Source organism: Trichomycterus rosablanca, unplaced genomic scaffold (assembly GCF_030014385.1).
Source record: "Trichomycterus rosablanca isolate fTriRos1 unplaced genomic scaffold, fTriRos1.hap1 scaffold_133, whole genome shotgun sequence".
Lineage (NCBI taxonomy): Eukaryota > Metazoa > Chordata > Actinopteri > Siluriformes > Trichomycteridae > Trichomycterus > Trichomycterus rosablanca.
Genome location: NW_026946962.1, coordinates 54200 through 76886, shown reverse-complemented (window position 1 = coordinate 76886; position 22687 = coordinate 54200). Strand labels below are relative to the sequence as shown.

Genomic DNA, 22687 nt, shown 5'->3' with positions numbered 1-22687 from the left:
GGTTCAGTTACATTGACATTTTTAGTTACTTCCTAACAGTACAAAAAATTTCTTTTAACAATCTGTCTCGCGTGTGTAAGTAGTTATCTAAGCTACTGTTGGATATCAGGGGCTTTAAACCAGCCGTTTTAAGGACGATTTTTGTAAAAGTTCTATGATGTCATGTCCAACATAGTGCACTACATAGGGCGGTGGATATAATTTGAGATGGTACCATTAGTCTCTGCTCTTCAGAAAAAGTAAACGCTATCTTGACCTCTATAATACAGAAAGGAAAATGCAATTGTTCAGGACATTTTTTTAGAGTGATTATGTGCATAGCTCACATGGTTAATTTCCATTCTCAACATATAAAGTATTTATTTCTTTGCTCATCAGAGCAATGCACTAATTTGGAACAAACGTGAATCACGTGTGAATAAAAGTGCGAAAAAAGCATATTTACCAGTGTTAAAGGTTTAATGAAAGAAAGGTTTAATTTTATTTCTTGCGGTTTTTATTATAGTGAGTTATTAACTTTAGTGGTAAGATAGATGAAAACTATTAATATCAATCATCTAACATTTGATTATGGGGTGATATGTGTGGCGCGATGTGCTTGTAGTGGGCTGGTCAAGAAAAAAGTCCAGGGCTGAATTTTGTTCCCAGTCCAGCCCTGGTCCACGCTATGGTGGTGTTCTGATCAATCCACTTTAGCATGTTATCTTTAGGGCATTGCAATTGTGCTTTAACCACAGAAGCCATTAGACTGTATAAATATGCCCCTACCAGCATTGCACACCTAGATTAGGAAATATTTGTTCATTCTTCCCTCCAGAATTAAGAGTTTTGTACAATTTCGTAGTGACCGGCAATGCACTGCTCTCTTCAAGTCCATCCAGATTTTGGTTAGAGCTCTGTTATGGCCACTAAAGGACATTCAACTTCCCATCCCTAAGCCACTGCTTTGTTTTTTTGGTGGTATGTTTAGGGTTGTTGTCGTTCTGGAAGGTCAACCTCCTGTTTATCTTTTGTTGTCTAGCAGAGGGCCTTATGAATTTTCAATAATTTTGAAGTATTTTAACATCTGTTTTCCCTTTAAACCTGAACAAGTGCCCAGTTCCTGATGATACGAAACATCCCATAACAGAATATTGGCACCATTGTGCCTCACAGTTGGTATGGGCATTTTTTTAAACAATTTTTTTATTCAAATTTGCATATATTTAAAACATATAACCAACATATAAGCAATACTTAAACTAGAACACTGGGGAACAAAAACAGCAACAAATAAAGACAAATAGTACAACAAATCACATCATCAAACACTCAACAACACAAAAAAGCAATTTCAGAATCATTGCTTTGATTTCCAAAAATGCTAATCAAATTTCCACACTTTTACAAATTCTTTTGCCCTTCCTCTAGTTAATCTGCTTCTTCAGGACAAGATGCCATTCCCTTCACTCACAGATGCATTAAATTTATATCCATTTTCCTCCAAGACAAAGTTATCAATCTCCTGGCCTGCAGATATTTAAGGTAAATTAGGGTTACCTGTTCTGAAATACATTGTGTTTTAGGTACAGTAAATATGCAAAAACCTTGGTTTTGCTTTCTGAACAATTTATAATAATATCTGAACACAAGTGTCTGGGATGTTGGGGGACCAGTGGTTCAGTGTGACCTGGGTATTATAGGTTCTCATTATCCATTTACACATGTTTTTGAGCCTTTACACCTGCCTTCTACCCATGGCTGGATTACTGACCGGGCCAGTGGGGCCAGCGCCCAGGGGCCCTCGAGGTTAGGGGGCCCTGAGGGGGGGCCCCGGGGGCCCTAGCCATGCTTTTGGGGCCCCTAGACCTCTACAGAAGTCGTTCACCATGGGCCCTTGATCCTCTAGGGACCTGGAAATTGCCAGGCAAGCCACCACCGTACTGGCGTGGCGCGAGGAGAGACGCAGAGATGAAGTGCCTTTAAAAACATTGTAGACTGGGGCAACCCAATATTTTGAACACTTTTAAAGGGTGCCGTGACCGAGCAAAGGTTGAGAAACTCTGGTTTAATGTATTAATCTATTTATGTTTTTGGAGGGGGCCCAGACTATCCTTAACCCGTCCTTGCTTCTACCAGTCAGTTTCTTGCATGTTCTCTCTTTTTTCTCAGTCTGGCTTTTTTGTTTTTCTAAATGATTTCTAAATACTATTCGGTTAGTCAAAAAAGGATCACTAATGGATTTTATTTAGATCAATCTCTAAAAGATTTATTTTTCCAAAGAAGTCCTCTGTTTTTTTGTTGTGTGGCCGAAAGCTTGTATAACTAATGATTTGCCCTCTGATGTATGCTTTGCATGTCTGCCATCTTATGCAGGACCAGTTTGATTCATATTAAATTACTAAGTTTTTATTACTTCGTGCGCCGGCTGGATCTGGTGACTAACACCGCTGCTGTTGGATCTGTGCGCCGGCTGGATCTGGTGATTAACACCCCGCTGTTGGATCTGCGCGCCGACTGGACTATCTTTTAATTATTTTTATTTATTTGTATCTTTTTCCTGTACTGGGTAAGCAAATCTGCTGCGCTAATCTCTTGCGTGTCTGTTGGTTCAATTATTTTAACTAGTCATGGTTTTCTTTAAACTGCTTTGTTCTTATATTCTTTGTTTTATATTTCTTTTAACACAACCCATAGTTAGGGATTCTTACGAACCGGCTGCTATACTCACGCCTAACTGCAGAACAATGACTTTTGGGTATTATTCGCATAGAGATGCAGACTCCTTATTTTTTTACAAAAATCTTTGGTTTAAATACTAATTGCTCTTTGTCATCATTATTACCATGGCATATGATGAGGCTGTTTTTTGCTCATATTGTGTTGCCATCTGATTGTAATGCTAAACCGGTTGTCAAAAAAACGACAATTCGCTGTTCTTACAGTACTTTGTCGTGCTCTGATTGTTCTTCTGCTTATCATATCGGGTAATGTTCATGTCCACCCTGGCCCTGGTGCTAATACTGAATCCACAAAGGAACTTAACTTTGATGACTTCTGTAACTGAAGAAATCTGGGATTTTTACATATTAATGTCAGAAGTCTACTACCAAAAATGGATCAGTTGAAAGTGTGGGTTTATAGTGCAAATCCTGACGTTCTGGTTATAACAGAATCATGGTTAAGAAAGTCTGTCTCATATCCTGAAATTTCATTGTCAGGTTATAACCTGTTTAGACAGGATAGATCCTCTAAGGGTGGAGAAGTGGTGATTTTTATAAGAGAATATATTCAATGCTCTGTGGCCTTGGTAAAATCCATCCCAAAACAGTATGATCTGTTAGTTCTTAACATCTAGCTTTCAAATAATTATTCTTTGACAGTGGCTGGATGTTATCGTCCTCCATCAGCCCCAGCCAGTACTCTTGAAGCCTTAAGTAATACTTTATCATCATTTACTAGTTCTGAATTCATTATTTTAGGGGATCTTAATTGGGATATGTTTAGGCCACCTGATAGAGTATTACAACAATTTGATTCTTTAAATCTCCATCAAATTATATCCCATCCTACTCGGGTTGTTCTAAAAAATATTGAAAAGGCCACTTTGATTGACATTCTCACAAATTCTTCTTATATGTATCAGTCAGGAGTGTTCTGCAGTGACATTAGTAATCACTGCTTTACTGCTTGCATTCGAGCAAACTGTTCGGTCAAAAAGCCTGTACAGATTAGATATAGGCGAAATTTTAGAAAATTTAATATTCAAGCTTTTTTGCACGATCTAGCAAATGTGAAGTGGTCTAGAGTCAGTCTGATCCCTGATCTGTAAATGATGCATGGAGCCTGTTTTGTAACATGTTTGGTGCTATTGTTAATAAGCATGCCCCTTTTAAGAAAGTAAGAACAAAAAATCAATATAACCCTTGGTTTGACCATGAGCTTGCAAGCCTTCTCCAACAAAAAAATGCTGCTTGGCGTAGGGCTAGGTCGTCTAAATCCCCAATCGAATATTTAACGTTTTAACAAATCAGAAATAAATCTACGCAGGCTGTTCGGAAGGCCAAAGTTGATTATTTTAAAGAACAGTTCTCTCTTTGTGGTTCTGATCCGAAAAGATTCTGGAAGACGATAAAGGATCTTGAAAATAAACCCTCTCCTCAGCTCCCTTTTTCACTTAAGACTGATGGAGGTATAGTTACTGATAAGGCGCTCATGGTGGATATTTTTAATCAACATTTTATGCAAACTGGGATCAGTACTCCATCTTCTTTAAACTCCATTTCCAAAACTCATGAAATTCCAAATTTGACTGCACCCATTAAACTTCCTGATCCTAAACACTCTTTCACTCTTCAGGCTGTGTCAGAGGGTGAGCTCTTAGATGAGTTGCTAAAGTTAGACACTAAAAAACCAGCTGGGTCTGATGAGCTGGACCCCTTCTTTTATAGGATAGCAGCTCCCATTATTGCTGCCCCAATTGCGTACCTTATAAATCGGTCCTTCTATACAGCTGAGTTCCCACAGGTATGGAAGCAGCATATTAGTACGACCTTCTTTTAAAGGAGGAGATCAGACGGACCCGAACTGTTATAGACCAATTTCTATTCTCCCTTGTATATCAAAAATAACTGAAAAACTTGTAAATAAGCAACTCACAAAATTTTTGGATACTTACAATGTTTTACCTGATGCTCAGTCTGGTTTTAGATCGGGATATGGGTGTGTCACTGCAACTCTTAAAATTTTGAATGATATAGTTTGTGCGTTAGATTCTAAACAGTGTTGTGCAGCTATATTTATCAATCTAGCTAAGGCTTTTGACACTGTTGATCATTCAACACTTTTATGTGGTTTGGCAAAAGAGGTTCGGTTCACCAAGCATTCCATGACATCATCACTGTCGATGGGGCTACTTTAAGTCAGGTCTCTGAGTATAAATATTTGGGCATATGGCTAGATAGCACACTGACATTTTCATATCACATTAGTAAATTACAATCTAAGGTTAGATCAAAAATAGGCTCTCTGTATAGAATGCGGGCCTCTCTTAGCCGATCTGCTAAACTGAAACTTGTACAAATGACCATCCTCCCCTTGTTAGATTTTGGTGATGTTATATACAGGTCAGCTCGAGAAAGTGATCTTCGGAAACTTGACGTACTTCATCACTCTGCCATTCAGTTTGCGATAAATGCTCCATATAAAACACATCACTGTACCCTTTATTCTACTGTGAACTGGCCATCTTTACACACTCGTCGTGCTATTCATTGGTTTATGCTCTTTGTCTCCTCCCTATTTGTGTCATTTATTGCAAACCTCATCTTCAGTTTATTATACTCACGCTGCTCATCGTATTTCACTGAAGGTTCCTAAAACAAACACCATTTTTGGTCAGTCATCATTTCAAGTGGCTGCAGCCATAGACTGGAAAAAACTGCAAGAAACTCTAAGGCTGGATACATTTATTTCTAAGACATCTTTTAAAAAACAAATTACAGAGATATCTTAAGAGATACATGCAGCCGCTCAGGTGGCGCAGCAGTAAAAGACACGCGCTGCAACCAGGGCTGGATCTCGAAAGTGCGTCGTTTCGAGTCCAGCTCTGCCTTCACTGGTCGAGGCTGGGCGGCTATATGAACAACGATTGGCCTTTTGTTCAGGTGGGGCAGCGGGATTTGAGACCGGAGGGGATGCTTTCTCAGGACTGGGGTGGTTGCGCTCTCTGCTGGCTGGTTTGTGGCGCCTGCATGGAGACTGGAGGGGGTGCGGCGGAGTGTGTGATCCTCTGTGCACAGTGCTCTGCCACGCTGCACTCGTCAAGTGTGGGTGATAAGACGATCGATTGGCTGTGCACGTGTCGGAGGAGGCGTGGAACGGCCTCGTCAGCCCCAATCAGGAGCAGGGACTGGCATTAGTGAGAGGTTGATTGATGGGATGAAAATTGGATGCGCTACATTATTAAAAAAAAAAAAAAAGAGAGATACATGCAGCTGTATGACAAATTGATTCTTCTTTTATACTGTTGCTGTGTGATTCGACCGTGTTATTGTATTGTGATCATTGTTGTTTGTTTTCAATGTCTTATGTAAATTTGATTGTATGATTGTTCCTCAAGAGGCTTTGCCTTTTGCCAGGCTGCCATTGTAAATAAGAAGCAGTTCTTAATGACTTGCCTGGTTAAATAAAGGTTAAATAAAATAAAAAATAAAATATCCACAATGTATAGTTTCAGTGATTTTCTGGTTTGTACCTCACAGGTGTCGCAGCTTGTAGAGCTGTTCATTGTTGTGTTTAAAGTGTTTTCAAATGATATGAAAGCCCAAGATTAATCAGTTCACAAGTTTAATGTCAAATACAGTCACGGTCAATTTTGTATCTCCAATTAACCTCACTTTGGATTGTGGGAGGAAACCAAAGCTCCCGAGGGAAACTCATGCAAACACGGCGAGAACATGCAAACTCCACATAGAAAGGACCCGGACCGGCCCACCTGGGGCTCAAACCCAGGACCTTCTTGTTGTGAGGTGACAGTGCTACCCACTGAGCCACCCTGAGTAATTTGTTTATTAGCATTTTAACGTCATGTTTTGCACATTGGTTACATTCATGACAGGAGCGGTAGTTACAGTAGTGTTACAAAAAACCCAGTGATTTTAAAAAAGTGAATAAAGCGCAAAATCATTATAATACCTTTTATTTCCATAAATGCAAATGCACTGAAAATACTGCACTTTCAATTATAAATCAAAACATTAACAAAATCTAGCCAGTTTGTGTTAATCCTTTACAGAAAGTTAAGAAAAATGTTCAAAAAAATAGCAGTGCCAGCATCTCTCTTTAAAAACTCAAAAAATGTGTGTATTAACAAAAAAAAATGTTTGAGGTTTCACTTTACTTTAAATTACTGAACTAATATTTAGTGGCATAACAATTGTTTTCGAGATCTGTGTTGGATGGAGTCAACCAACTTCTGGCACCTCTGAACAGGTATTCCAGTCCAGGATGATTAGACTACATTCCACAGTTCTTCTGCATTTTTAGTTTAGCCTCAAAAAAACATGTTTCACATGTCAGCCCACAAGTTCTCTTTGGGATTGAAGTCAGGCGATTGGGCTGGCCACTCTATTACCTCAATCTTGTTTGTCTGTAACCAAGATGTTTTGGGTCACTGTCATGTGGAAACACCCATTTTAAGGACATTTCTTCTTCGACATAGGGCAACATGATCTCCTCAAGTATTTTGATATATTCAAACTGATCCATGATCCCTCGTATGCGATAAATAGGCATAACACCATGGTATGAAAAACATCCCAATATCATAATTTTGTACCACCATGCTTTACTGTCTTCACAGTGTACTTGAATTCAGTGCTCAGGGGTCGTCTGACATACTGTCTACGGCCACTAGACCCAAAAAGAAAATTTTTGCTTTCATCAGTCCACAAAATGTTGAGCCATTTCTCCTTGGACCAGTCAATGTGTTCCTTGGCAAATTTTAACCCATTCAGGACTTTTTCTTAACAACGGGACTTCTTGCTGGTAAATTGGCTTCACTTAATCATCTTCTGTACTCACTGGTAACTTCAGATGTTTCTTAATCTTTCTGGAGGTGATCATTGGCTGAGCCTTTGCCATTTTGGCTAGTCTCTGATCCATTCAAACAGTAGTTCCACGCTTCCTTCCGCGTCTTTCAGGTTTTGGTTGTCACTTCAAGGCTTTTGAGATCATTTTAGCTGAGCAGCCTATCATTTGCTGCACTTCTCTGTATGTTCTTCACTCTACAATCAACTTTTTAATCAAAGTATGCTGTTCATCAGAACAATGTCCGGAACAACCCATTTTACCCAGTATTTCAGAAGGAAATGCACTATGACCAACATGTGCAACATTTGCCACTCTCCTACCTTAAATAAGGACCAGAATTGACAACCGTTCGTCTACAGAATGAATGACTTCACCAACTGAACTCCTCACTGCTATTATTTTGAACAAGCCCCTTTCAATCAATGCTTCGATTACTCAGAATGAGTGGCATGTCCTAATTGTTGGGTTTGTTTTGTTTTCATTACTCTACTACACTTTCAAGTAAATTTTTGCTATGTAGAAATATCACTTCTAATAAAAACAGGGATTTATCAGGTTAATGATGTTGGACTGCTATTTTTTTTAACACCGTTGTACTCATTACACAAGATTCATCAGTTCACAAGTTTATATCGAACAGACACAGTCATGGACAATTTAGTGTCTCCAATTCACCGTGCTGCTCTACCCTGAGTAATAAAATAATTTGTTGATAGGTCTTGAATTGTTTTCATAATTTGAAATGGTATGGTGCATACAGTTGTGTTCAAAATAATAGCAGTCCAACATCACTAACCAGATCAATCACTGTTTTTGGTAGAAATTATATTTATACATGGCAAAAAACTTACTAGTAGGTGTAGTAGAGTAATAAAAAACCAACAGACCCAACCATCATGACATGCATGCTGCTGATTCTGTGTAATTGAATAAGTAACTAAAAGGGGCATGTTCAAAATAATAGCAGTGTAAAGTTCAATTAGTGAGGTCATTCATTCTGTGAAAAAATGGGTGTCAAACAGGTGGCCCTTATTAAAGTATAAAAGCAGCAGATGTTGTACATGCTGGTTATGGTGCATTTCTCTCTAAAAAACAGAGTGAAATGGGTCGTTCCAGACATTGTTCAGAAGAACAGCGTACTTTGATTAAAAAGTCAATTGGAGAAGGAAAAACATAAAAAAGTGCAGAAAATTATACACTGCTCAGCTAAAATGATTTCAAATGCTTTAAAATGGCAAACAAAACCAGAAAGACGTGGAAGAAAATGGAAAACTACCATTCGGATGGATTGAAGAATGGCCAAAATGGCAAAGACTCAGTCAATGATCAGCTCCAGGGAGATCAAAGAAGGTCTAAAGTTACCTAAGAGTACTGTGACAGTTAGAAGACGCCTGTGTGAAGCCAAGCTATCAGCAAGAAGCCCCCGCAAAGTCCCATTGTTGCAACAACGACGTGCTGAAAAGGTTACAATTTGCCAAAGAACACATTCACTGGCCTAAAGAGAAATGGCGCAACATTTTGTGGACTGATGAAAGCAAGATTGTTCTTTTTGGGTCTAGTGGCCGTAGACAGTTTGTCAGACGACCCCCGAACACTGAATTCAAGCCACAGTACACTGTGAAGACAGTGAAGCATGGTGGCGCAAGCACCATGATATGGGGATGTTTCTCATACTATGGTGTCAGGCCTATTTATCGCATACCAGGGATCATGGATCAGTTTGAACACATCCAAATACTTGAAGAGGTCATGTTGCCTCATGCCAAAGAGGAAATGCCCTTGAAATTGATGTTTCAACAAGACAATGACCCCAAACACACCAGTAAGCGTGCAACATCTTGGTTTCAGACCAACAAGATTAATGTTATGGACTGGCCAGCCCAATCTCCGGACCTTAAACCAATAGAAAACTTGTGGGGTGACATCAAAAATGCTGTGTCTGAGGCAAAACCAAGAAATGCAGAGGAATTGTGGAATGTGGTCCAATCGTCCTGGGCTGGAATACCTGTTCACAGGTGCCAGAAGTTGGTTGACTCCATGAAACAGATGTGAAGCAATTCTCAGAAACAGTGGTTATACAACTGATTATTAGTTTAGTGGTTTACAGGAAAGCTATATATTGAAGCATTTTTCAGTTTAAACAGTAAATGTTTGAGTTTGTAAAGAAAAATGCAGACTGCTATTTTTTTGAACAGCCTAATATTCCCTTTTCTTCACTTTCTGTAAAGTAATAACACATTTGATCAATTTTAATTCATGTTTTGATTTGGAAAAGAATGTGCAGTGTTGTCAATGCATTTGTGTGTATGAAAATAAAAGCTATTATAAGAATTCTGAGCTCTATTCACTTTTTTAAATACACTGCTATTATTTTGAACACAACTGTATATTACATGGCCTGGCCATCTATTACCTACCAATTTAGTATCTGAGGCTGTTAGATGGGTTTCTTAAAGAAAGATTATTTTTGATATTGACCGTTTGATCCTGTTTTAGTTTGATTAACTTGTTCTGTCTTGTAATTTTTCAATCAGAGATATTCAAGGGATTTGTTTGTTCCATAAATGTAAGGGAAAGGCAGCTAAACTACGCAAACCCAATCTGCAGGTAAACAGAGACTCTCGTCACTGTCACATGGTCTGAGCAGAGAAGTTTCAAATAAGAAAAAGCTTTCATTTTCTTCATATTTGATTACACTGTTCAATGGAGCAGAAAACAAACATGATTTTGAGATTTCAGAAACCAAATGAGAACTATTCTTGCATGATTTGGTATTAGTGGTTCCAGAGTTTGGTGAGCTCTTTCCAGAATGAAGGCTCTGCTGGTGTCCAGCTCCAGTCATCTCTGTGACATGCCCTGTATGTACTTTATTAGACTACACTAGGTGCCATCTTGGAGCTTAAACAACTGTTAATTTTTTCTTTGACCTCTATTTACCAGGTATTCAGTGTTTGATTTCAAGTTGTTTGATGGTGTTTGGTAGTTAGGTCTTGTTTTGTTCAGGGGTTCTTCTGCTGACTTGATTTGCTTTTCAGTCTCTTCTGCTCTTGTGTTATTAGTAGCAACATTTTATTTCATTGTATTGCTTTTTAAGGCAGCAACAATTGCCTTTCTGGTCATTCTATCTATCATTCTATTCTATTCTATCCATTTATATTGTCCAGTTTGGATTAGTCTTCCAAACTTAAGAGTGAAGTGACTGATTCTTTGTATTTTTTTAGGATTTTTAACATAATTTTTTACACACTTTGGTTACATTTATGACAGAACAGGTAGTGACTTGTTACACAAGATTCAACTTTAATGTCAAACACAGTCATAGACAATTTTGTATCCTCAATTCACCTGACTTGCATGTCTTTGAATGTGGGGTCCCTGAGGAAACCCACACAGACACGAGGAGAACATACAAACTCCACACAGAAAGGACCCGAAGGCAACCTGACATGACTAATTTGGCTAACACCGCCTTTAGGTCGACTATAATGCCATTGTCCTGCTCTGCTGATGAAGTGTTGATTTCGTTTTTATTTTTTTGGGAAACATTTTTAGGTGAAAACTTCACAATATAGTCCCAATACAGTTAGTATTGGTAATTAAGTGTTATAAAGTGCAAGGTTTTAAAGATGCTGTAGCTTCGTTTTTAGCATAACCACTAATCTATTGCCATACTCTACTGACCGTGCCAAATACCCTTATGTGTACCCAAATAGGTATATACCTGTTTTTCTTCAGGTTGTTAAGTGACAGGCCCAAGTAAAAGGAATATTCTATCACAGCAATTTTGCAACTTTATCATATACTGTACTTTTATTTAGGTAAGCATAGTACTAAAACTATCATTAAGCAGAGAAACCACCTTTTCACATTATGCAGTCACTGCACATTTAGGCACTGGGCCCTGATTGTATGTGAAAAACAAAACATGATTTTTAGTGTTAAAGTACTAATAAGTTATTATAATCAAATGTTTGTATTAACACTTACAGAAATCAACTGTGTATGAAAAGAAACAAAAAACTTATATTAAAATGTGGCTTGTACATGTGCCCACAATGGCCAAGCAAGGTAACAACTGGAAAAGCAGCTTTTACACGGCAAAGCCATAATATTTTGACCACCTCCCAAAAAAAGCAAATAGCAACTCTAATTTCATAACAACTGTGCTGATGCATTGTTGGACCATCCACAACATACAAGCCAAATGACCTAATGGTTACATCCTGATACGACAGGACATGTCTTGTAAAGTCCATATACTTGGTGGTAGTTTTAACAGCATATTAGGTTATCATGATAAAAAAAAAAGTAAATAAGTGTTAAAATAAGCTGCTGATTTTTAAGGAAATTGAAAATTGTTAAGGTTTAAAAAAAAAAAGAAAAAAGTTTACATTGTTAATGGTTTATAATAAGAAAATTTAACATTGTTAATGGTTTATAATAAATAATTCTATGAAATTTTTTATTTTTATTTAATTTAAAATTTACTAAAAGCATTGGTAATTAAATCTGAGAAGCAATATAGTACACAAAGCCCCTCCAAACACAAATTTTATAATACAAAATCTAAGCAGAAAAGTAATGTGTGTACTCAAAGACAACACAATTACAATTGCGTTAATGTTAACTCAGACATTTTTAATTGATGTATACAACAAAAGAAATGTACTGTGAATTCCTGTGACAAAATTAAAAAAATTACTATTCCTTAAGACATGTATTATTCCCGAAAACTGTAGTCCAATTACAAGCGAAAGCGTGAAAGCTTTACTGTTGTCCTTCTTTTTTCTCTCCTGTGTCCGTTCCACTTGAACTGTTGCTGCTGCCTTCTCTCTCTGACGCCATCTAGGAAAGATTAAAACCAAATAAGATTCCAATTTACAACACCAAATTATAAAAAGTTGGGACAGGACAGAAAAAGCAAATAAAAAGTGTTTCTTATATTTACTTTGACTTTCACTTTATTGCAGACAGTATTGTAAAATATGTTTTGGCACCAAGGATACCACAGGATGATGTGTTTCAGGTGTTAACAGGAAAGGGTTGTCGTCATATTTTATGTTCTCTACACATTCTCTATAGGGGACAGGCAGACTAGTCCAGTATGTGTATACAACCACGCCTTTGTATTGTGCAGGATCTGGTTTTGCATTGTCTTGTTAAAAAATGGAAAAGATGGAATCCTGAAGGCAGCATATGTTGCTCTAAAAGCTCAATGTATAATGTAAATCTAACTTATCTTTGCCAAGGGCACTCACAGAACCTCATACCATGACAAACCATGAGTTTTTAGTTATCTTTGTTGCCCACCTTGGTAAACATTTTGTCTAAAATTAAGCTCAAATATGTAATATTTTAAATCTGTATCTACAGTTTTCTTCATTAGGCTGAATTTTTTTTTTTGCCAGTAAATCTACATGGTTATCTACCAAGAAAGTGGTAAAACGGTCTAGATGTTTTAGCTATTAAGGTTTTTAATGCATTTCCTCCAGTTTTTGTCCAGATCTAGTCATGTCCAATACCCAATATTATTTTACCTTACAGCTGCTTATTACTGCTGCAGGCCTCCACTCCTGTCTGTATAGACGCTCGGCCAGCCGATTCAAACTCAGGAGTTCAAAATGTCAGCACCAGTGGGCCAGCATGTTCTACAGCTGTGCCACCAGAGTGCTGACTATCAGTTTTTAAAAAAAGTAGTCCATAGCTGTTAAGCAGTCACTTTGTGGCAAATATTAAATAGGTTGCTTTTTCTCAGAACTAAAATCTTAAATCTTTAAAATTTCAACAGCTATGTAAAAGCATTCACAAAAGCAGCCTTTTACCACCAATAATATATCAAAGTTTAAAAACTTCATGTCATGCCAAGACCTAAAAACTTCATGTTTGATTACTGCAATGGTCTCTTTACTGAAATCATTTTCCCAAAACCACAGACAGCTACAGTTTGTCCAAAATGCTTAGGAGAACTAAGAGATCTGAGCACATTTTTAGGTCACTGCAAATGTTGTCAAGAACCTTCCAGAATATGGTGGAAAGAGGCAAACATTAAGAATGGTAGCTCAAATGTGGCAAAGAAACCACATACAACCAAAGAACTTCAGGCTTAGCTTAAGACATGTGGAATAATGGTTTTAACATGTGCCATACAAAAACACTGAAAAAAAACCCAGGACTTTATGGGTGAAGGCCAAGGAGAACCCCCTGCTTAAAGAAAGGCATAAAAAGAGTGACTGAACTTTGCCAAAACTTACATAAACAAAGTACAATTCCTCTTGGAAAAATGTTCTATAAACAGATGAAACCAAAACAGAACTCTTTAGCTGTGCATTTCAGTGTTATGTTTAAAGACAACGAAAGTTTATAAAGAAAAGTGCACCCTACCTACAGTAAAACATGGTGGAGGATCCATAATGCTGTGGAATGCTATGCTGCCTCTATGACTGGGAAACCTTAAATGTTGAGTGAGTGAGTGAGTCAGTCAAACAAATTGGGTCCTACAGCAGTATAATTACCCAAAGCACACATTCACAAGAATGGTTAAGGAGGAAAAAAAATAACTGTTTTAAACTGGCCACCAATGACTCCTGATCTCAGTTAAATTGAAAATCTGTGAGGAGAGCTGAAATTTGTTACTGGATAAAAGAACCCTGCAAACAGGTTTTTAGAGGAGGCCTCTTGTTCCAGTGAAAGACTTAACTTATTTGTTTAATGTTTCTCGATATGCTAATAAATATTCTGATGATACACATGTACATAACTAATTATGAATATATTGACTTTTTATACTGAACAATCAATGGTGTCAATAATGCTGACCACACCTGTAAATATGACAATCTAGGTGCACAGAAAACATGCATTTAAGTCTAAATGAAATTACTCATTTGAATAAGTACCTTTTTGTAAGCCATCTCAAAAAGCTTCAGAGACGCTTGCTGCAGATTCGTGGCAGCCTGTCTGATGCTTTCTCCATTTTCTGCATCTTTCCGAGACAGTAGATCTTGCACATTAGAAATTTCATTTCGAAGCTTGTTGCACTGAAGAAAGAAAACCAGAAAAATTAAATTCTTTACCTGAACGTGCAAAAATGACAAACTAAAAAATAAATAAATCAAGTTTACCTCCTCAGCGGGAAGTTGGTCCTTGAACTCCTCTATCTTTGACTCAGTATCGTGGACAATGCCCTCAGCCATGTTTACAGCCTCAACTCGGTCCTAGAAAAATTAAATGCATTTAAAATTGAAATGTTCATTAATCGTACTGACCCCTAAAATGAAATGTGAAAATTAAATTTACGTGTAGCAAGAATAAGCTTAAGTGCAGGCCAGTTACATAATAAACCAGGTAACAATATTTAACAAATGTAACATTTCACGTTACGTGGTTTAAATGAATGGAAAATGATGCTTATATTGTTAGGGCTGTTTTCCGCTTCATTCGTAGAACTTTAAATGCCTCATATGTTTTCTTTCTGTTTAGAAAAATAACGAAACTAGATAACATATGCAGCTGGAATAAATACTTTATAATTGTGATAGTACCAACTAGGGTAGGCAGTTATTATAACCCTTTTAGACATTTTCCTTCATCTACTTAATTTACACTTTGGCATTCTCAGTTATGCCACAACCAAGACTGTTGTACAATTTGCTTTGCTGACAAAAATCCTATGAAACTTCTTTCTGCACAGCTGAAATTATTTCCATATACGACGTTTAGGTTGACTGCAAAGAATGGTTGGGGCATTGTGTAAAACACAATAAAAACAGTTATCGGAGATTTGTTAACTCTTGAACTTATACTTAATTAACAATTTGTTTGTTTGTTGTTTAACGCCATGTTTACCTATTGGTCATTCTCATGGCAAGATAGGTACCTAGCTTTGTTCGGGTTATTTATTCATGTTCTTTGTCTTGTGTCCTTTCTGTGTTTATTTCTATATGTGTATTATCAGTCCTGTAATTTTCAAATAATTGATCAGAGTTTGTGTTTTGTTTTTTTTAAAGATTTCTACCATTGTGTTTGGAATTACGAGTCTTTGTCGTTCTATGTTATATTTTGTGCATTTTGTCAGTAAATGTTTGATGGTTACTTGTGTGTTACAGTGTTCGCATATCGGTGGGTGTTCTCCCTTCACCAGGTGTACATGTGTTAGGTGGGAGTGCCCTACTTAATTAACAAAAGTATGTTTATTTCTATGTGTATTATCAGTCCCGTATTTTTCAAATAATTGATCAGAGTTTTTTTGTTGTTGTTTTTTTAAAGATTTCTACCATTGTGTTTGGAATTACGAGTCTTTGTCGTTCTATGTTATATTTTGTGCATTTTGTCAGTAAATGTTTGATGGTTACTTGTGTGTTACAGTGTTCGCATATCGGTGGGTGTTCTCCCTTCACCAGGTGTACATGTGTTAGGTGGGAGTGCCCTACTTAATTAACAAAAGTACAAAGAAAAATATTTAGAATTTGACTGATCAACATAATGCATTTTGTAAATATGGACAACAAACAATAAGTGCAACAAACAAAAAAGTAGACAGAGAGACATTTTTATTAATCACTCGTTTTAATAATTTGGAGACAGAGTTTACTAACTTTAGCAGCTAAAGTCTTAAATTAAGCAAAAATATGCAATAATTTAACAAGCAAAAATGCAGTTGCTGTCTAGTTGCTGTTCAATTTTAATATATTTTAATTAGGATGTGTCACACACATTTACTCTACAAAGCCACATTTTTGAACTGAGTGTGAAATAAGGTCTTGCTGAAATAATTAGTAACTTCCTGGGAAACAATGTCACCTTAAAAGCAGCATATGTTGCTCTAAAATTCCAATAAACAACTTTGAATCTGGTACTTTCACATCAAGCCGTAGACATTGACCATTACCATGACAGACATTGGCTTTTGCACCTTTTGGCACAAAGTGTTGAGCCATGGCCCATCTTCTCCTACATATAAAAGGTGGTTCCTCCTGATACCTTTACATGCTACCAGTGAACCTGCATATTTTTGAAATGTTTCACTCATTTTGCCCCTGTCCAAACTGTTTTGAACACAAAAAAATTATTTATATTTAGAAAATCAAGTTTGACAGCCAATCTTTAAACTGACAGACTTGTTGACAAAATGGTTACTAGGGGCAAGTCCATGTAGTGTGTTAAATGTATGGATCAGTATTTTCAACTGAACCTAAGTTAAGTCTAGAAGCTCAAAGTAACCAAAAAGCAGAGTTTTAAATGAATTTACTAATGAGTTATTAAAAGTAGTGTGTTGAGTCAAAGATGGTCATGGGGTCTACCAGTTCTGGAGGGAGTTCCTAAAATACCATACGAGTTAGGAAAAGGGAAATGTCCTTAGCCTTGGCTAGATCTTATCAGCATGACATATTAAAAAAACGACATTTATTGTTTAAAATCCTGTACATAGTTAAACATATTTGTATGTAGGAGTGGGGGAAGTACTGAGGTAAATTTGGGAGTCGTCAATATAGAAATTTAAATCATGCTTTCAAATTGCAGTACCCAGCAATAGCATATAGATGACAAATAAAAGATTACTTTAAACTGATTGCTGTGGCACATCTCGAGAAATGGAAGCTGCATTAGATTTGAATTTGCCAATGGAAATAAACTGCTAATGCCCTTGTCTAAGACTCAACCTTTTCTAGAACATTTAAGAGAAAGGGCAAATGACAAATGGTTCTGGAGTTAGCTAACTGAGAAATGGGAGCAGCAGTGACAGGAAAACAGGCTTTAAGAAGTGATGTGAAAGTGGCTTTAGATCCAGCTTCCACATCAAGAGATTCCAAGATTTGTATACTTGCTGACTAAAATGCAAACCTGGTATCCCTATATCACAATTTACTATTCGCAGTACAGTATTTTAGCACATTTAGCAGTGATTTCTGCTCATCGCCGTCACACCAAGTTTCTCTTTATGATATTCAAAACTGCAGCTGGTGATAGACCTAAATGCTTTGATATCCAGTAATAAGAAACATTGTCTTTGACCTAACTGACAAGAACTCTTAAAAGGAGCATCCATCAAAGCAATGATTTGTCATGGTTCACCAATTTCAATCAAACTTTTTAACTCAACATTAATGACCTGGTACCAGTTACACTGCTAATTGTGGAACCTTCCAAAACAGTGTTGCTTGTATAACCTTGGTCTTATTTTGCCTTTGTCTCAACTTCTTTTGAGTGTGTTGCAGGTGTCACACATTGTTTTTATTTACAAAATACAATTAATTTTGTCAGTGAAAAAATGTTCTCTTTGGACTTTTATCAGTTCAGTAAACATTTAGATGATTTAATTTCTTTAGTTTTTATTGTATTTTTGAATAGTGTCCAATTTTTTTTACAGAAATGGGTTTGTTTTAATTTTAATTTCAACCAGATTGTGTGTTTCTAAAAAAGTTTAGGACACTGGTCCTAGTTTGTAATAGCCCAATTTAAATTATATTTAGTTTCTGCAACATGTGTAATTGTTATAGTTTTTGTTTTTATAGAAAGCCTCATAAAAAAACATTAAACCTTTTGGTGTAACAGTTACACATTTATTAATCCAATTTTTGTAATTCAGCAAAGTAAACTACACAGGTGAAGCTGTGTAAGAGGCTATTTGATCTTTTACATAAGGTTCTTTTTGACATTTTGTATAAGAGTGAAACAAAACACTTTCTCAACACTGAAACCAAATCAATCCAGGCAGGCCAGAGTGTGGTAAATGCATCTGTTTCTCAAGGGTAAAAGGTAAAGCCAATAAGAGATGAGGAAATACCTTTCTTTTCCTGTCTTCCTCAGCATACTTTTCAGCATTCTTGATCATATTTTCAATATCATCCTTACTGAGGCCACCAGATGATTGGATGACAACTGAAAAAATATTCAAACATCCATAAAAATTATTTTCATGATTTACAATGACAAAACTATGAACATGTGTAAATCAAGTCTTACTTTGCTGTTCACGTCCAGTGCCTTTGTCTTTAGCAGAAACATGCACAATTCCATTAGCATCAATATCAAAGGTAACCTCAATCTGTGGGACACCACGTGGAGCAGGAGGGATGCCAACCTTTAAAAGCCATAGATCATGACCCATATTTATTTGTTGTAATGTATATTTCCTTTAAACAGTTTTCATAAAGGGGTAAGAAACTAAAATCATATAAATGAACTTCTGTACTTCACTGATGAGGATTTTAAAGCTATGCTATTATTGCTATTTTTACAGATGACATAACCATGAAAATATCAAACAAAAATTTTGAATAATTCACACAGATTTCATCAATGGCTTACCAAAGTAAACTGTCCAAGAAGCTTGTTATCTGCTGCCATTTCACGCTCACCCTGGCACACTTTAATTTCCACTTGAGTTTGACCATCTGCTGCAGTAGAGAATACCTGAGTGACAAGGTTAAACAGTATTACGCATGTTATATAGGTAAAAAAAATTATTTGTATGACAATATGCTGAAAATTGAATAAAAAAATATAAGATCTTGTTTTCTGATATTTAATTTTTTATTTATATTTAATAAAGGCTTGGCTATAAATTATTATTAAAATCATTCTCATTGGGGATAAAGATACTACTGCATTAAGTGCTGACTGCACATTATAAGAAGTAGGTTAATTTAACATAGTGTTTTTGAAGGTTTTAGTAATAAATGCTGGATAAAGATTCATCAACTAAGATTCATAAAGATTATACTACTTCTTGGTTGTTACCACCTACAAAAGCCTAGAAGATTTACATGCTCAATAAAACCTTATTGTGTGACATGTTTTTTTTAACCCACCTGGCTTTTCTTAGTGGGAATGGTTGTATTCCGATTAATAAGTTTGGTGAAAACGCCTCCCAGAGTCTCAATTCCCAAAGAAAGTGGGGACACATCCAGCAGGAGCACATCAGTCACATCCCCAGCTAATACACCACCTTGAATTGCTGCCCCAATAGCCACAGCTTCATCAGGATTTACAGATTTACTTGGAGCACGGCCAAACAGATCCTGCACTGTCTGCTGAACCTAATAATGAAAAGAAAAGGAGAAAACATGATTTGAAAACTAAGCGATCCCAATGACATTGGGAAAAACCCTTTAATATAGAACCACTATTTAATCTTTTAAAGGGTAAAAGTAATATTTAGTCATTATCAAGCTTTGTAAAAGACTGTAAATTGCCAAAAACAAAATTCCAGAAAGCAGAATACAAACAAATTCAAATGGCAAATTCTACCTTTAAATAAAACCGTGCAAAACAAGCTATTTAATGTTGTTTAAATTTGATAGCACCATATTACAATTTTACAGAATTTTACAGAAAAGTCCATATTTGTCTCCCATTGAAAACATCTGGTGCAATATTTAACTACAGGGACTCCAGGCTGTTATGCAGCTAAAAAGTTGAAGCAAACAAAAATTAAAAACACTCACACAATGCGTGTTCTCAATTCCCGAACAATGACAGATCATTGTTAATTTATTTTCTGTTATTTTTGCTGTCCCAACATTTTCTTACAATTTTTTTTTTTTTTACAACCAAACAGCACTGAATATACATTGGTATCTCCCAAAGGTAGTCCTGTGTGCTAAGTAACACCTCTAGAGAATGCTGGCCTATTTTACACCTGATGTCACAGTTTGCTGGATGCCTTAAGCTACAATTTAAAGCTTAATTTACCACTTGCAACTGATAATTTCTCAATTACATTTCAGTTGGATACACAAGCAGATGGTTAGTGTAAATTAAGTAATAAATTATTAATACTAATATAATTAATGCTAATATTTTTGTTATAATAATAATACAAGCATATACTGTACATTAATAACTTAATTACAAAAATAAGTTAACAAAATGACAATGTTTTGGCTGACCAACTTCATTGTTTTTTTTAATATAAACTCATTTACATTTTCAGCATTTAGCAGACGCTTTTTATCCAAAGCGACTTACACAATGAGCAATTGAGGGTTAAGGGCCTTGCTCAGTGACCCAACAGTGGCAACTTGGTGGTGGCGGGGCTTGAACCGGCAACCTTCCGTTTACTAGTCCAGTACCTTAACCACTGAGCTATCACTGGCCTTTAGAATTTGATGTCTGCAACTCACTAAATAAAAGTTAGAACAGGCAAAAAAGACTGATCTAGATGGAAAATGTAATCTCAGATGGACCAAAAGACAGCGTAAACGCCAACTGCACTAGCCACCACCAAGTTTGGTAGACAGACTCGAAAGGAAAAAAAAAATGGCCCACCGGTAAAGCAAGGCAACAAGCACTGACAGCCAGCCTCATCTACCAACTGAGTCTGTACAGCTGGCTAGAGGAGACCTGTTCTTCACGTAAGCTAATTGAATCACTTTTAAAATCATTCTTCTTTCTTTAATTGTAGTGTATATTTTACTATATTTTCTTTGTTTTCATGTTTTAATTGCTTATCTCTCTTGTTTTAATTTCGTATTTCCCAAATTGTAGGGTATATTTTACAATATTTTCTATTAATTTTTCATGTTCTTAATTTATATTTGAATTTCATGTTGTCTTAATTGTAACTAAATGTTTGCAAGAAGTCTTTCTGAGGTTCTAGATCTCAGGAATGTTTTAATGCTTTTAATTTTTCCTTATGTAAAGCACTTTGAATTGCCACTGTGTATGAAAGGTGCTATACAAATAAACTTGCCTTGCCTTAGTTATGATGGTATTCATGTAGACACTCAGGTACTAGCAAACAACATGTTCTACCAATGCATATAATTGCACTAAATTATGTTTTAAAAACCTTACTGGCAGTAATCTAAATAATCCTGATAAAAACAATTATAAAATAAAATTTAAATAAATAAATAGGAGTACTGGACATTAGATCAATTGTGTCTATCGCCATAATTGTAAACAAAATCTGTCTAAATGCAAATGGTTCGACACCTGGTTAAAATGAAGGAGCTCATCTTGGATCCAATTATGTACGTAAGCCGCATGCTAATGGTCTTGGAGGAGTAGCTACCACAATTTATGACATAGGCCTGACTCATTTACATTTTTGGAATTTAGCAGACGCTCTTATCCAGAGCAATTTACATACCACAGCAAACATTTTCCTAATCTAGTTTAAGTAGACAACAGTTCAAGAATACAAGTCTGCTGGACCCCTGTTAGAACAAATGAATATGTAGAAGTTTTTCTTTTTCTTTTTTTGAACTACTTGTTGCTTATGTGGCTAATCAATTTTCAACAAATAAAAAACATGTTCGAGCTAATTATTAATTACTGACCCTCTGGTCCCTGTTTTGAGTTTATTTAAGAATTTTCTGAATTGAGTACTGATAAGGCCTGAATTGTTGGAGATTTTAATATATATTATAAAAATAACCATGATCTGCTTTAAAATCATATTTGACTCCATTATAAAATTCATGGGTATCACCCAGAATGTGACGGGATTTACTCACTGCTGTAAACATATCTTTGACTTATTATTAACTCTTGGTATTTACATTTACATTTTTGGCATTTAGCAGACGCTTTTGTCCAAAGCGACTTACAGTATACAGTCTAAGCAACTGAGGGTTAAGGGCCTTGCTCAAGGACTCAACAGTGGCAACCTGGCAGTGGTGGGGCTTGAACCAGCAACTTTCTGTTTACTAGTCCAGTACCTTAACCACTAGGCTACAATCTGCCCCATTGACACAGACAAGCTTGCTGCTCTACCACAAAATAAATTATTCTCAGAATCTTACTTATCCCTCAAAATATGAACTGTGTTTAACTAATTGTGTTTAAACACATCGCTATCAATCTAAATATGCAACTACATCTGCAACTGCAGCAATGTTTATTAATAAGTAACCAGAATTAATAACTATGTCACCATCAGAAGCTAAAATGATAAGAATCTGTTTTCTGAACCAGTTAAAAATAAAAAGACTGGGGGGGAAAGCATAGACATTTGAGCACAAATGGTGGCACACTAGAATTGTATAAAACAGAATGGTAGGATGCCCTAATTATTAAAAGCCAAATCTATGTTTTTTCTCTTTAATAGGAAATAATACATGATTTCTTTTTGATACAGTATCAAAACTTACTAAATTGTAAAAGCAAC

The 22687-nt window shown here is 36.2% G+C and overlaps 1 protein-coding gene across 1 annotated transcript in view; it reads right to left on the bottom strand.

Annotated features, from left to right (window-relative positions):
* Positions 1 to 12189: 12189 nt before the first annotated feature.
* The window catches only part of LOC134305229 (stress-70 protein, mitochondrial), a 29386-nt gene continuing 18888 nt past the window's right edge, over positions 12190 to 22687 (bottom strand). Inside the window, exons 9-15 of the mRNA XM_062990107.1 lie at positions 19383 to 19610; positions 18880 to 18984; positions 18535 to 18652; positions 18356 to 18450; positions 14694 to 14786; positions 14469 to 14609; positions 12190 to 12417 (exon numbers count right to left, since the gene is read on the bottom strand). Of these exons, the coding sequence (XP_062846177.1) occupies positions 12340 to 12417; positions 14469 to 14609; positions 14694 to 14786; positions 18356 to 18450; positions 18535 to 18652; positions 18880 to 18984; positions 19383 to 19610 (858 nt within the window). The 3' untranslated portion in view covers positions 12190 to 12339. The remainder of the gene's footprint in view (positions 12418 to 14468; positions 14610 to 14693; positions 14787 to 18355; positions 18451 to 18534; positions 18653 to 18879; positions 18985 to 19382; positions 19611 to 22687) is intronic.